This window comes from Sciurus carolinensis, chromosome 14 (assembly GCF_902686445.1).
Source record: "Sciurus carolinensis chromosome 14, mSciCar1.2, whole genome shotgun sequence".
Taxonomy (NCBI): Eukaryota; Metazoa; Chordata; class Mammalia; order Rodentia; family Sciuridae; genus Sciurus; species Sciurus carolinensis.
This window is the reverse complement of record NC_062226.1, coordinates 65979541-65995675: the sequence shown is the minus strand read 5'-3', so window position 1 is coordinate 65995675 and position 16135 is coordinate 65979541. Positions and strand designations below refer to the sequence as shown.

The 16135-nt window shown below is 39.7% G+C and overlaps 1 protein-coding gene across 9 annotated transcripts in view; it reads right to left on the bottom strand.

Moving 5' to 3' along the window:
- Positions 1-16135, bottom strand: part of Glis3 (GLIS family zinc finger 3) — a 424342-nt gene that overhangs the window by 26649 nt on the left and 381558 nt on the right. For all 9 annotated transcript variants that reach the window (XM_047525258.1, XM_047525253.1, XM_047525256.1 and 6 more), the window contains one exon: positions 2463-2638. In XM_047525258.1, the coding sequence (XP_047381214.1) occupies positions 2463-2638 (176 nt within the window). The remainder of the gene's footprint in view (positions 1-2462; positions 2639-16135) is intronic.

The window sequence follows — 16135 nt, the reverse complement described above, 5'->3', positions numbered from 1 at the left end:
CCATTTGCCTACCTTCCTAGAGAAAGTCATGATTTGCTAATTTGCCAAACTATATCCTGAATCTAATTTAGGGCTGATGTTAGCAATTTCTCATTGGCTATGAGAATTTTAACAAGCAAAAGAATGAAAAAAAAAAAAACTTCAACAACTTCAAATTGACAATGTATCCATCCATTATTTAACAAAAAATGGGAAATGCAGAAAAAGTATTTTGCCAAAATGATAGGGTAGATCTCATTTTCTGTGTCCTCTTATTTCATTATTCATTTGTTGAATGAGAAAGTGTCAATTACTTATTCAGTAAATATTTATTAAATCCCTACTTTACACCAAGTATTATGCTTAGCCTGGAGCTACAAATATAATCCCTGTTCTCAAAAAGTCTAATAAAGAAAAGGAAGGGAACAGAAGGAAGATAATTAAATTAAATAAGCTCCTACTCTGTGCCCAGTGTTTTTCTTAACAAATTCTCATAAGAACCAATGAAAGGAGGTGGATGAAACTCTCTCCACTTGGGCACAATAATTTGCATGGAGTCACACAGTTCAGAATTGACTGGTAATTTGCATTCAATTTGGTCTAATTCCAAAATATCTTTAGAAAGTAGAAAGAAAGAAAGAAAGAAAGAAAGAGAAAAGATACCTATTATCCCACCACCCTGATACAGAAACTATTAATATTTCAATGAATTTCTTTCCAAATGTTTTTCTACACATAGGTTAATCTTTAAGCTTTAAACATTTATTTCACAGTTATAATCAAAGCACGTTAAACACTGCATTCCATTGGAACTGTGACACCATGGACTGTGAAATGCTCCATTATTCTATATTGCACCAGAAAGAAAAATCGCTACCAATTATGTGATACCAGTGACTGTGAGATGTGTCCAGATTTCAGCAGGGTTAAAATGTGAAGGCAGAAAAGCATGTCTCAGAGTCAGTGACCCACTCGGAATTCTACACAGCCCACACCCACGCTGCCCACCTTCTGCCTGGAGGAGTGCAGGGGCTTCCCAGCACAGGGACCCTGGGTCTCCTCCACATCAGACAAGCGCCACGAATGGGCTGGGGTGTCCCCCTCAGAAGGAAGAGGGTTCTGTGATCTTTCCTACAGATGCCTTGCCTTGTGCATAGCAGGAACTCAAGAAATACTTCTTGGTTGAATAAGTACATAACAAAAGTTTGAAAAGAAATGTCTAGACAAAAGGTAAAAACTACCATAGACCTGAAGAATGGTGAAAATCTAAGTTGTATTGGGGAACGAGGGACTTGTGTGGCTATATTGGAGACATGGGGAATGGGAGAGATGGATGGAACTCTGAACCAGAGCCAGGGCCCTGGCTTTTCGATGATTGTTCTTCCTACAGTTGGCCTCCTCTTGTCTGCTCAGGCCTCTACTTTGGGGTACTTATCCAAATTCAGCTCGACAATGTTGCTTGGTTCTGCCATCTTGGGAAATCACTCCTTCAATCTCCGTCTGTACACTGATTTAGATTGGTTTGGGGGATCCATTAGTTTCAAGTAACAATGCATATGGAGCAAATTCAGGAAATAGCCAGTGTCCTTTCTGTTTATATAGCAGGTCTGACTGCTCCAAGAGTAACAGGTTTTGATAGTCTGAGACTATACAATGTATCATTTCAGTTTCCTAAACAAGTTCACTAGAATATGTGCCTGAATAGGCAAAATACATTTAAATAAAGAAAAGAAATTAAGCCAGACTTAGTTCTCCATGCATGCTCCTCATTGAGATCACCCTGTTTTGAAAGCACTGTGATTCCTTGCATCCTTATCTCCTTTTCTTCCTTTATGTACCTAACACCTATCTATGTGTCTCCCTAAGAGATACGACAATGGTCAGAAAATTCTGCCCTAAGAATTTTGCTCCCAAATGAGTAAATTACAACAGAGCACGAACAGAAGTTTGAGCAGACAGATAACAGGTGAGCTGCCATCAGTTCAGAGCCAGAAGCAATTAAATCAGCTGAGGCACTAGGAAAGGCTTCAGGGAGGAGGTGTCATTTCATCTGGGCCTTGAAGGATGAGAGGATCTAGCTTACTGGAGCTGGGGGCAAAGACCCAGCAGAGGGGCAGGTGTGGCACCAGGACTCCCACGGTCTTCTGTTATGTGGGCTGGTGACTGTTTAGAAACAGGACACTGTTGTCCGGGCCTGTCCTTGAGGTGTCAGAGCACTGGATCCAGGCAACAGTGTCCTGTTCCAGTTTGCCTTGGGCTGACCAGTGTGGGGTATCATAAGTCATGTCATCTTAGGGTCAAAGTCAGGAAAACAATATAAGATTTCATGCCTATGAAGTGTGAAATTTTAGAGGAAAATTCTAAAAGCTTAAGTCTGATGTGTAACAATATCTGAAACTCATAACTGGTAACTAAGACGCTTGATTAAAAGCAAGAGCACAATAGTACTCTTCAGAACTCAAGGGACTGCTGCTCCCACTTACCATGAACGTGGATACCATTTGGTTGAAAAGAAGAGTTTGTCTCTGGCTGATAGGACTTCAGGTGTGAACTGGATGGTTGCTGGGTGTGGGGAGGCTGTGTTCTCTGCAGTATTGAGGAAGGAGCCGGAACTCTCCGGGGGCTGATGTGGTGAGGAGATGGAGCAGAAGGTACATACCTGAGAAAACAATTACAAAGGGTGACATGAGGGACACAAAATCGCAGGAGTAGAGAAACCCACCAAAGCCAAGTCTGACCCCCACTCTGGCCCCACACAAGTGTGACAACCAGCCCTCTAAACCAACTTTCAGAACTTTTCTCTCTCCCTTTTAGCCACTGAATTTTTCATTGAGATATTGAGTGCATAAAAGACACCAACAAAGGCAAACCTAGTCACAGTTTGGGTTGGTCAAGCTTCTTAAGCTGCATTTCAAATACCCTGGGTTTGGTGAAATGCAAAGCACATCTTTTGCCAGGCCGTCTTTCTGCTAATTTTTAAATCCTCTTGCATTTTAGGGATCTTAGGGGAAATTCGATCCGTATGTTTCGGAATCATTTGCACTTAGCTCATAAACGTTCTGTTTTGCAAGACATATCTGAGGTCCAAGAAGTGTTACAAGTCCTTATTATGACCCTCTTGGATCCTATTCTCTTTAAACAATACATTTTCTTTTGCCAAGAATAAATTAACTCAAATCTCAAAGGTCAAGTATGATTTGAAACCCAGAACTCAAGAGTTCTACATGAATTCTGCACTTGGCAAAGAACCTTCCTGAGGGTATAGCAGGAACACAATGTAGGACATCTTTTGTAGTAACACGTGCCAATCACAAGACGGTTGGCCTCAGGGAGGAGGTATAATGGTGTTTAAATGGGGCAAAATCTCCAAGTGACCAGAGATTAAAAAAAATGGATGAGCGCAGATTGATCTTCCAATTGTAAGGTACAACTGGCAGGATCTGACCCACTAGGTTTAAAATGAGTATTTTTCCTAACATTGAAGGGAAGGCATACTTGTGAAAACAATGTTAAAGTTGGGCAATGTCCACAGAGAATTGAAATGATGCTCAACTTGTTGGTTTAGTGGGGGGGTGGTACAAGTCTGGGGGAGAAAGGAGAGGGTCTGTTAATGCAGTGAGATAAAGCAGCAAAATTATTTTGGGAAAAACTATACTAGCAATGAGTTGTTTAGTCCTGGCCTCCAAAGGAAAAAAAAAAGTCTGTTCAGTTGAAAACTTTTAATATTCTCTTTTTTACACTGTATAGAAAGACAGGCTTTGTTTTTCACTAAAACATATAAGTCACCATCTGTTTACATCACTTATTTCACAGGAACAAATAAATCCACTTTGTTGGGCTTTTGTGTAGGGCCACGGATGATAAAAAGGGAGATGAACAAGTATATAAAGTAATTTGAAACCTTTTGAACCAGAATATCTAATAAGACATGTGTATTGCAGCAGTAAGAAAGCATGGGACAAAAATGCCAGGTTCTTTTTGCATTTCCCCTGAGAGATGTGATGAGTCTATGTAAGAGGGCGATGTAGAAACCAAAAGCAGAGATGTAGACTCATTAACCTCTGGAACAAAGGAGTCAGGGGAGGTTCTAGGAAACCAGTTGAGGTGGGATGCCTGCTAATCCATCATTTAGGTTTTCACTCTGCTGAAAGAGAATAGTAACCGAGTATCCTGTGCTGTGTAAATATCAATTTTTCTAGGCATATCACGGTAATTGGAATTACCCCAAAAAGATGTGTTGAGTGGCCCTGAGAGAAAAGACAGCAAACCAATCCTGACACCGCCTGAAAACATCCAGTAAAGCCCACAGGCCAGGATTCCTCATATGGAGGCTATTTTCTGGGGAAACAAGTCCTGAATGTGTCTCACAAGTTGCTCTGTGGTTGTGGGAGAGGAAGGAGAGACTGTGGAATCAAGACTTTAGGAGCAGAAGGAGTCCACACTACTACTCAATCCTGGAATTCCCTGGTCATTCAAGGTTCCCAAGGATGGAGAGGGGGAGGATTTGAATTGCAAGACAACCTATGTCACTATCAAATTGTCATCTTTGATGTCTCAATTTTGTTTTTTTGGGAAAGGGAGGAAGATCGTCTGATTGGCTTTCTAGTTCTATTTCCTCATTTGAGGATAAAAGTGGCAATGCATAGAAGGGATTTTTGCCTTTTTTTTTCTGCTACCCTCTTCCTGCTGAGGACTAATGGGGCGGAGAGATGTGTGGACAGGCACGTCGGCAGCCTTTGGGAAGCACGACCTGCCATAATCTGTCTGATGTAGGAGGACAATTTTGTTTCACAACCCCTGTGCCCACAGTACAATAAGTCTGACTCACAAACATGGGTTTGATTAACAGAGTAGAAAAGATGGACAGAGAAAGGACGCAAAGATTCTTGCAATATAAAATGTATAAAATATTATGCTTTAAGAATTTGGAGCTGGGTACGGTGTTGCACACCTATGATCCCAGTGGCTCAAGAGGCTGAGGCAGGAGGATCCAGAGTTCAAAGTCAGCCTCAGCAAAAGTGAGGCACTATGCAATTCAGTGAGACCAAGTCTCTAAATAAAATAAAAAAATAGTGCTGGGGACGTGGCTCAGTGAGTGTTCCTGAGTTTAATCCCTGGTACTAAAAAAAAAAAAAAAAAAGAGAGAGAGAGAGAGAGATAATTTGGAGAAAGAATAAATTAGGATTACTAGCAAAGGGGGAATACCTAACCCTAACCAACCAAAAAAATAGAATCCATGAATCCATCTCAACAGTTTAGGAATCATCTATAATGTAGGTTCTATAGTTACATGGAGATTATACATACACGTGTCTTTATGATTTTATACAATTATATAATCATTACAAATTATTCTTATTTATTCATTCATATAGGTTCCAAAAACTTTCTTAGTGACCAAATGTTCCTCAATATAATGACAACTTTGAGTAAAGGGGGATATGTGGTTAGGCACACAACAAGGGTGTTTAACACCGCTATGGCAGATATCTGGGGAAATAAAATGTTATGTCTTCCACTGACTCTACATGTTGCTTTCTGCAATTCAGACTGGATCTTCCTGTTTTTCAAACAAATGAGATTCTAAGATACAAAGTTAACAATTTCAAAACAGTGTTGCCCCATACAAAAGTATTAACAAGATTTTAACATAAGGTATTCTCAGAAATAAATATACACATAAAGGAGGTCTTGGTTTGGAAAGAATTAAGTACACAAATTTTAACTTCTAAATTTACAGAGAATTGAAATGTGTCAGGAAGTGATCACCATCATCCAGACAATTGTTAGGAACAAGGAAGTATGAACATGAATTCTTCACTAAAAAGTCCAGTATCAGAAGGGAGTGCATATAAATAGGAGAGATGTTAAACAAAGCAGATAAAATCAATTTTGTTACTGCCTAAAACACTATGTGGTATTTTACTGAAAAATCTCTCATGACCTATTAATTTAAAATTAATTTTCATAAACTTGGTTACTTGTTTACCTGCTCATGGTAAAGCGGAAATAGAAAATTAAAATCCAAGGTAAGAAACAGAATAGGAGAGCAGGTGAAACACTGTCTTACTGCTAGAGGCGAGGGCCCTGGGAACATCCAAAAACAATCACGGAAGATTCTCAGCAAGACAGGTGCCAGAAAAGTGACTTCAAAAGACAACAAAATTCAAGACACTGGGTAGTTTTAGGCCATTTAGTGCAGACAGCAAACAACAAACAACATGCAAAACTCAGTAAATAGTAATCTTTCTGAGGTTTAAGGAGGGGGGGCTCAGAACCTCATTTTCTAAGTGTCTTTCCAACCCTGTATCTTCCAACCCTGAATTTACAGGGTTGTATCTTCAACATATACATAAATTATTATGCTCTGAGTATTCACCTTCAAAAACGTTGAGGGTTTTTATTTAAATCAAAAGAAGATGAATTAATTTTTGATGCTAAAATAAATAAAAAATTTTAATACAAGGATAGACTGAGTTATTTCCAGTTTTCCTCTCTGGAATATCTCATTCCCCAATTACATCAGGCCAAGGTGACATCACTCTAATTCATGCTGAGTGACAGTGTGTCCAAGAGTAGGAGAAAGGCTTTCTGAAATCATTTCTAGGTTCAGCCCTGTCCACCAACTGTGGACCTGCAGTGGATATTTCAAAGGTTTCCTTCCACATAGTTTTTTATTCTCTTCTTGAGCCTTTTGCGGGTCCCTGAAATAGATGATTGCTGTGTACACAGGCACAACAGACCTGAGAAAAACATCACAGCTTACCAGAAACAGATCACACAAAAGCAAACCAGAGAACTGAGTCAACCATTTCCACTCACTTGGTGGGGGAGTTTGTATAACCCTAGGGTGAGCAATGGTTTGCCAACAAGGAAGGTGGGTGGGGGTGGGGGTTGGTAGTGGTAGGGAAGCAGGTTTGAAAGGCTAATAAAAGATCCTCTTGGGTAGGGGTATTTAAAATGTTTCTACAGATATTTTTATCTACACACCTCAGAAAATGGCTGACTGCTTTGGAGAATTACTTGGCCATGCTCCTTCCCTTCTGTGCTGTGCTCCCTGCTTTCCCTGCCCCCACCCTCTGCTATCCAGCTCCCCAATCTTGCAGTGGAGTAGGGTCAGAATCAAAGTGGTTATCCTTCCTGGAAATGCAGTACTCAATGCCAGAATGTTTCACAGAACCGTAAGTCCCAGCTGAGGTTCCCATGTAGAAGAAGGGCCAATGACAGGAAAAACAGGAGGATATACGAAGACAGAAGGACCAGAAGTCAGACCCTCCTGGGCTTGGATCCTGGCTCTGTCCCTTAGTAGGTTGGGCAATCTTAAATAAATCCTCTTGCTTCTTCTAGCTTCAATTTCAAGTGTATATATAGATATCCCAATTCTCACTGGGGATTGTAAAGTGTGAGATAATATTTATTGATTCATTCAAGAGATATGTACTGAGTACTACTCTCAGCATTAAGGATATAGCAACCAAGGACACAGATGCACCCTTCTGGCACTTATATTTTAATGAGGGAGAAATGAACATATTTAAGTGTGTTAACTATGTATTGGGATTGAGAAGGTAAGTGTAATGGGGAAAATAAATTATGTGAGTTAAGGGGTAGGGTGGATTATGAAAACTTGGAATTGGAAAGTCAGGGATATCGAAGTACTTAAGAAAATGAATGTCTGACAACTTTTTGGTGATCAAATACAAGTTTATGGAATAATTGATCTAAATAAAGTGCACATTTAAGGGATCCTGATTTTAACCTGTGACCTAGTGCTTGACACTGTTTCAGCACTACAGTAACACAGCCACATCAGTGTTTATAGCAGCTCAGTTCACAACAGCTAGATTGTGGAACCAACCTAGATGCCCTTCAACAGATGAATGGATAAAGAAAGAAACTGTGGTATATATACACAATGGAATATTATTCAGCCATAAAGAAGAATGAAATTATGGCATTTGCAGGTAAATGGATGGAACTAGAGAATATCATGCTAAGTGAAATAAGCCAATCCCAAAAAAAACAAAGGTCAAATGTTTTCCCTGATAAGTGGAGAATGATATATAAAGGGGGTGGGGGTGTGGGGAGTGAGAGAAGAATGGGGGAACTTTAGATTATGTAGAAGGAAATGAGAGGGAGGGGGTATGAAAAATGGTGGAATGAGACAGACATCATTACTCTAAGTACATGTATGATTACACAAATGGTATAAATCTACATTGTGTACAGCCACAGAAACAAAATGATGTACCCCATTTATGTACAATGAATAAAAGTGCAGTCTGTAAAAATAAAAAAATTTAAAAAATAATTTTAAAAAAGCCACCTACATAGTTCTGAAAATAAAAAAGTCTTAGGACTCTTTTTCTTCCAGGACTATTCAGACACAGGAACTAAGGCTCCAAGAATGACAAACCTTTGTTCTTCTTTCTAATTTTCTAGAAACAGTGAGTCTTGTTCTCAGGCCAGGGTCTAACTTCTTGGTACTGGATTTTTCAGTGGCATGTACAAGTTCACAAACATATACAGCCATGGATTGCTCCAGCTGGAGGGGCACTGGAGTGTAGCCTTTCTGCATAAAAATAAGAGAGGTCTAGAGAGGGGAAGTGAGTTACCCAAAGTTGCAAAGCTAGTTCTCCAAATACCACTTTATCCCTGGAAAGTAAGAGAAACCTTTCCAGTGGAATGCAAAGCAAGCCTGAGGGGTGGGGTGAGAGAAGAAAGGAAGAGGGGTTCTGGGGCATCTGATATTTTAATCCTTATTATGGTGGAAAGGTATATTAGCAACCTACTTCCTTTAAAGACTCTGACAATGCAAGTGTGGCCAGTTTGCTTTGGGTGAAGTTGTTGAGTCCTGAACTGGGGTTCTTCAGGTACTAGTTGGGCATATTCCTTGGGTCTTGCTAACTGGGTAACTCCTTTCAGGTCAGGTTTTCTCTCTGTCAACTTACAAGTTTATTTCTTTAAACAAAGTTTACTAACTGATTGTGTTGCAAGTCGGGCACATGTCCTCATAATGTCTTAACTTTTCTTCCTCTGTGCTGTACACACAAGCAGCTCTAGCCAGCAATGTGGAACGGTGTTTTAGCACTGTTCTGGGGGTTATCACTTTGAAAAGAAGGAACTTATATGTTTACATGATCAATTAGATTAAATGTTGGTTGGCCTGTGTTTGGGACAGCTTCTCCCTCCTTCTCCAAGCCACCAGGGCTACAGACCTCCCAAAGAAGGGAGAATATATTAGAACAGCTTGTTTCTTTGTATTCACACACAAAAATATTATTGATTTGCTGCCAGAGAGTAGAAATAATGGATACAAACTGGTCTACGATGAATTTGGGGAGGGATTTTTTTTTTTTTTCATTTCCCCAAAGAATTGCAGGGTATCATCTGTGGTGGTTTTAAAATTCATCTGTGAAAACTAATCAATGAAAAATGGCTTTAGCAGTTGGCCGACTGCAGAGGGGGGAAAAGAATCCTTTTCAAAACTTAAAAAGAAAAGCACAGTTTTAAGGATTTCACATCTGATTTAACATCTAAAAAAACCCCCCAATGATAATACCCCACTTTGTACAGTCAGACAGCGCTCCATTTTAGTAGACTTTAGTGGTCTTTATAACGATTTATAAATCACTTCATGAATTCCTGGCTGACTCATCTGGGTGACTATAGTATCTACTTATACTTCCCTTCTGTCTCACAAAAGAGACACTTGGACTCAGTTCAATCCAGATTTGTCCCCAAATGAATCACAGCACGTTACTGGGGGAACTGCAAATTGAATTCGGCTTCAGAGACAATCAAGACCAGCTTTTAGTAATGAAGAAATGGCCGCTGGGAAGTGTGGGTAATTGCAACACTGTCCATCTGGGCAAGACCAAAGCTGGCCAAGAGCTGTATGTCTGTCTGAGGACTCAGTCCCCAAGTAGTCCAAGAGCCTAATCTGTCCTCTGGAATAGTTTAGTGTTTCTGTCTCCTTATGAGAGACAGGGTCAATATGAACTTCAAATAATTCATCAAATTGGATAAAACCAAGACTCACAAATGATCACCTGAGCCTCCACTGAGCAGGATCAAACAAGGACTGTGAAGGTGGCTATAGGTAAATGAGCATCAAGAATTTTTAAAGGAGACTCCAGTGTAAATCATGATGAGTGAGTGAGCGTTAGAATGAAAGGCTAGAGTGCTATGGAGGAAGGTTACCCCATTTGGGCATAGGAAGCAACTGTATGTCAGGAAAACAAAGTCATCAATGCTAAAGGCATGGAGTATTTTTTTGGGGGGGGGTGGGAGTAAATGCTGAATTAGGACCCAGGATATTGCTATTCCCCCATTGAGGAAATGAAAAGGAAGAAGAGGAAAACATTAGGGTATTATACAGGACCAAGAGCTAAAGTTTTCTGGAATATCTTGACTACAGAACTGGCTGTGATTCCACTGTTTGTCTGCTTCAGAATCCTAAGTGATGGGGAGAAAGAGAGAAGAGAAATCTGATTCTGCCAAATTCTCCTTTTTCAAAAAACACCAACCAGAAGAAAGTTTATCCAGAGAAGTCTTAGACATTTGATATAAAATATTCTGCTATAAAAAAAAGTTTCTGCAATGATATCATTGCTTGGGCCACTGAAGGAAACCAAATCAAGGGGATTAACTCATGCCTCTGTGGCAAAGGGAAGACTCTTGTTCAGCATGGTGTCAGACATAACGTTCAATCTGTTTCGCAACAGAATGCATTGGATGAGAGATAAAACATTCAAAAAAGAGTATAATGAGAATGCCAGATGAGAAATGAGAAAAAAATAAGGGTTATTTCTGGCTAAACATGAGAACAGGAGGCATAGGTATACAAAAATGGACTATCCCATGCCTTTTTGTGTTTTCAAAAAGCAAACGTGAGTCTCTTGAAGACACCAGAAGAACTCTAAGAACCAACTTCAAACACAGTACATCTGCCAAGTATGGTTAGGTATCTTTGGTAGTCACTGCCAAATAAGACTTCAAAAGTCAATGTAATCTGTAAATTTTAAGAGAAACGAACTGGGTAGTGCCTTGGTAAATAAAGACATGTGCTGTTTACATGTGTTCATTTTTCATCATCAGATGTCAGGTTACTATTGTAGCAACCACAAGAGAAATTTTCTGCACCTGTCCTGAAGATAAGACTCAATATTTGACTAGAGAAATGAACTAGAGGAAACAGCATATATAGAAAGACTCCACAATCAGAGAAGGGTTCTTGGCTCTTAGAGATGGAAAGAGCATAAATCCCTGGATGTTTACTACCATCTTGTATCTCTAGAACCTTATTCAGTAACCTGGGAAGATAAGTATTCAACAAATGTAATTTACTGCCATTGAAGAACTACTATAGATCATGCACTGCTGGTTCCCAACTTGGTACTAAAGTAGAATGGCTTTTGACTTGGTACCAACTCATGTTCAAGCACATGAGACATTTGCTTAGTTGGTGCAAATGTCTCCTTTGACATTATGTTTGTTCAGAGACCACAGATTCGATCTCTGAGAGGTGAACATCTTTGCAAGAGAAGGATCCTAATCATTTACTCTGAAGAGAATAATGACTATATCAGATAACTTTTTTTTTTTCATCTTGAAACTAAACAGAAAGCAACCAAAGACTATTTCAGAAAAAGCAGCAAAAAGACTTATTCAAATAACTTTGCTCTTGGTTTCTGCTCAACCAATAGTCTCCTCACTACTAATAAACAGATAGTGCTTCACTTGCAACAAGATAGTCTCTTAGCAGCTAAGTCTCCCGAACATCCCTGGTTAGGAGGAAAAAGACCGTGATTTCTAGATTATACTGTTAAAACAGTAAGTAGAGGTTTTCCTTAGAACAGCCTGTTCTACATCAGAGAGGCGGCACTTTGGAATATGTGATGTCTTGACTTGAGCAAGAATGGCTGTTGGGTTTTTACTTTGGGAAGTCTAGCTCCATATGACTTGCTGGAGGAAAAAACACACTTTGACATGCCTGAATAATACCATAGCTCAGTGACAATACCACATACCACGGCTGCTTCATGCTAATGCATTACTGTAGAGGCTGCAAGAAAAGGAATTCCATTTTACCTCAAGCCTTCCTTCTTACTGTCATGACTCACTTTCCTGACCAAAAATCCAAGGGGACTAAAAAAACATCATCTTGGGCTTACATGAGGTACATTTTTTGGAATGTGGGAACAAAATAAAGATGGCAGATTTGGCTTTCCGAAGCTGAGTTCCTTGGCACTTAAAAAAATAGATCCTTTTACAGACATCCTAATAGATTTTTTTTTGATGTATGATTACAATTAAGCTAGAACCAACACATCAAATACAAATACACTGGAGAATCAATGTATATTTTAAATAAAAATACATGGAAAATAATCTGATGAAAATAAAATATTGGAGCCATGACTCTAGGTTTGCTTGGTAGACTGCGCATGCAGGTTCACAGCAATGTCTCTGCTTTCCCAGGATGTGATCTAAAGGAGACTGAGGAGCTGGAAGAAGGATAATCATGTGCTCAGGGTTACTACTCATTTTCCAGAATAATAAGGAATTATAGTAGTAGTCCTCCCTTCTATCCACATCCATTCATTCCACAAAATTCCTTCGGTCCCCTTGGAAGCACTGGGGGTTAGCAACAGGGGTTGTCTACCTAGTGTCTATCCTCTGGGAGCTTCCAGTGTGGTGGAATGAAATCGAGTCAGTAAAAAAAAAAAAAAATTGCAATTTCAGGGGTGTGAAAAGTTAATGAAGAAAAAAATAGAGCAAAGCTAAAGAATAGAGTGAAGCTAGAGCTGGAAAGTTTAAGAGAGTAGTCCAGGAAATCTTCTCCGAAAGGTAACACTTGAGCAGACACCAGAAGTGAAGGTACGAGTCATGAAGGTCTGATGAAAGAATCTTTCAGGTTTCAGGAACAGCAAGTGCAAAGTCCCTGAAGCAAAATAAGTCAGTGTTTCCTAGGAACAGTGAGAAGGCTGGTGTGGCTGGAGTGGATTAAGAATAGGGTAGTCATGGTAGGTAAATTTGTTTAAGGTCAGACCACAGAGGTCCATGTACACTACAAACAAGACTTTAGATTTTATTCCAAGTATGATGGGGAGGAATTTTAGCAGGAAAGAGATGATTGAACTTATAAAGGGAAATTCTTATAGTGTAGAACAAAGGCCCTGTATGTTTGGTGGTGTCAGGGTGGAAGATTGCGGACAGACGAGATGAGACGTGGAGATAGCCATTAGAAGACTATTATACTTGAGATGGGAGGGGCTGGTGGTGTGAAATGTATTTTAGGGACCTACAGATTAACTAGATGTGAGTGTTTGGGAAAAGGAAGGATCAAAGTTGACTCCTAGGTTTTTTTATGTTTTTAATAGTAAATTGAAGATAGCTCTTCGATCTCTATTTCCAAGGCTAGGAATTTTCTGCCTCTGTACAACTCAGAGCACTGACTTAAGGAACAACTCTTAGTATATTCAGTGGTTCTCAAGAAGGGAGTAGAGGGGGAGGGTGGGACTATGTGCAACTGAGTATTGGGAGAAGTGGATTTTGAACCTCACCTGTCTTCATATTGACTGTGGACATCACCTGGCTAGAAAGAAACTGATGCCCTCATGGATATTAAACAAAGAGAACACTTTGAATTCTAAACAGAAAGTACTATAGCACAAAGATAAAGAAGGGTTCTCATGACACAAGGTGAGCTCCACAGCAACAGATTCTACCACTGGGTGATGAGGAGTCAGGTGGAAACAAAAGGATATTTATGGCTCATATTTGTGTTGTGACTATGGCTTTTCTCAACTATTTCACTGATCAATATTGATGAACTTTATTTTTCATCCATGTTTATATTTATTTGTTGCCCAAGAGGTGAATCAGGTTTCTGTGATATACAGCAAGGAGCCTCTGTTTAATGTTCACTGAGTAAAATGCAACCACACACAGTCATGTGGACGATTCTGAGGCATATTCAAGTCATGTAATAGAGACAAAAGAGGCCAAGTTCTTGCTGATACTAGAGCTCTAATCTCCAAATATTTGTCACTTTGCCTCTAAGATGGAGGCTATTTTAAAAAGGAGTTTTTTGTTTTTTCTTTTTTAACACTCAGTGACTCTTCAAAGCCCCGACAGGTCATGACCATATAAAACACACACTTGGAATGAAAAGAGACAAAACTATCCCTTCATATTGTACTAAGAAGAAAAATAATGTAAAACTCATAGTGCTACCTCACCAGTCCAGGAGGCACAAAGAATAGGATAGTCTCCGGCTGACTGAGTATTGAGTGAACCAGTTTTTCCCATTCCTTGTCATTTCTTCTAAGCTGGCACAGAATGCATTCTGAAATTTTTGTGGGTGGACAACAGGCACATTTGGCATGTAGGCCAGAGTTTCCACAGTTCTTGATTGGCCCAGTACGTAAGTTCTTGTGCTCCTCAATGTGGCTGTTGAGGCTCCTCCCTTGGTCGCGCACTCAGCACCATGATTGCTTGTACCCTTCCCTCTCAACTTTACACAAAGCCTGTGTTGTATACATCTCTGTTGTCCACAGACTGTCCAGTTTCAGAGAGACCTTTCTTCCTGTTTCTCCCTTCTCAACTTTTGGATTACATGCTCTTTCTGTATGTTTCCACAGTCCCCTGTATCACCTTTTCTTAATGCTCCAAATTATCACTGTCTAAGCTGTCTGCCGTTAGACAATACTCTAAGAGGGCAGGGCTTTCATTAGCCCTGTTTACCACTCTATGATCAACTTCCAGCATACTGCTGCTACACAAATACCAGTTAAGTGAAAGACTCAAGGAACAAAATGAACTCCTAAAAACAAAACAGATTATGGTAAATTTTAGTACTTTATATGATTCTTATAAGCATTGCATATATATTAGGAGATTAAGGAGAAGAAAGATTATGTGTGGAGAGAAAAAAGTAGAAACACTGAAAAAAGTTGAGTGAGGGAAGACACGAATGCCTTTGATTGCTCAGGGAATCCTGGGGAGGGAAGAACAGAAAAGCAGCAGGCACCAGAGAGTGCAGCATATCAGGCTTCTAGTACTCAAGATCACAAGAAAGCATTGTAGGGAACCCCAGTAGTGGAAGGTGGTAAGGGATCCTTAGCAATATGCATGTGTGTGTGCCTGAATGCATGTTTTAGAGCAACTAGGTGTTGTATCAATGCATGCAATATACATAAGTTGATGGGAACTTTTGAGAATCAAGGCCACTGCCCTTCCAACCAATAAATCAAGAAGACCATTCCTTTTTGGGGACCTCCACCTATACAATGGAAGTTGACAAAGATTTCCTGTTTTCCTATGCATTCCTCTCCGTGGTCTTTTTCCCTTGGTAAATATTCCTTTAGCATCTACCATTGTGTAACTCAGATAAAAGCACTCTGGAGGTTATGAGGACACTTAAGGTTCCTACCCACCAAAAGCAAATAACTTAGTTAGCACGGTGAAATCTGATAAATGGTAAATCCATGGTACAGATAATAAGAACTAAGCCATTCAACAGGCAGACCTGTCTCTGTGGGCTGTGAGAGGCAGGGAGGCTTCTTAACATTGAGACCTGAACAGAGCTTCAAAGGCAGGGTAGTAAATGGACAAGGATAGGAAAGAAGGAAAGTCTTTGGATAGAAATAAAGCCTGAAATAAGGTGTAAAACAAGCAAACTAAGTCAGCAGTAGTAAGCAAAGCTGACTTGACTGGAAGTGAAGAACTCTTCAGAATTAAAAAGCCATTCAATAAAGAATGTCTGCCATCTCTGACTCTTAGTGTCTAGGCAAGCAACACTGTTTCCAATGATGAATTAGAAAATGGTACCTGTGAAAGTGAACCCTAGCTACTGACAGTCATAGAAAGACCACACATGTAACCAAAGTGCCTAGAATTCCAGCAATGCCACATCTGAAATAAAACATTATAAATGAAAACCAATAAGGATTCCCAAAACTCAGTAAGGACTGAGGAAACTTTGGTAAGGGTTCTCTGACTACTTTTTCCAACATAATTATTCCTAATATTTTCTAGATGATTCATGTACTAGTTTGTACACTCTGTGAAGAGATCATGTCCTTTATTTTTAGTGTTCCCTGGATCAGAAGTGGGACTCCTAGGAAACCTTTGTTAAGTCCCTACACTG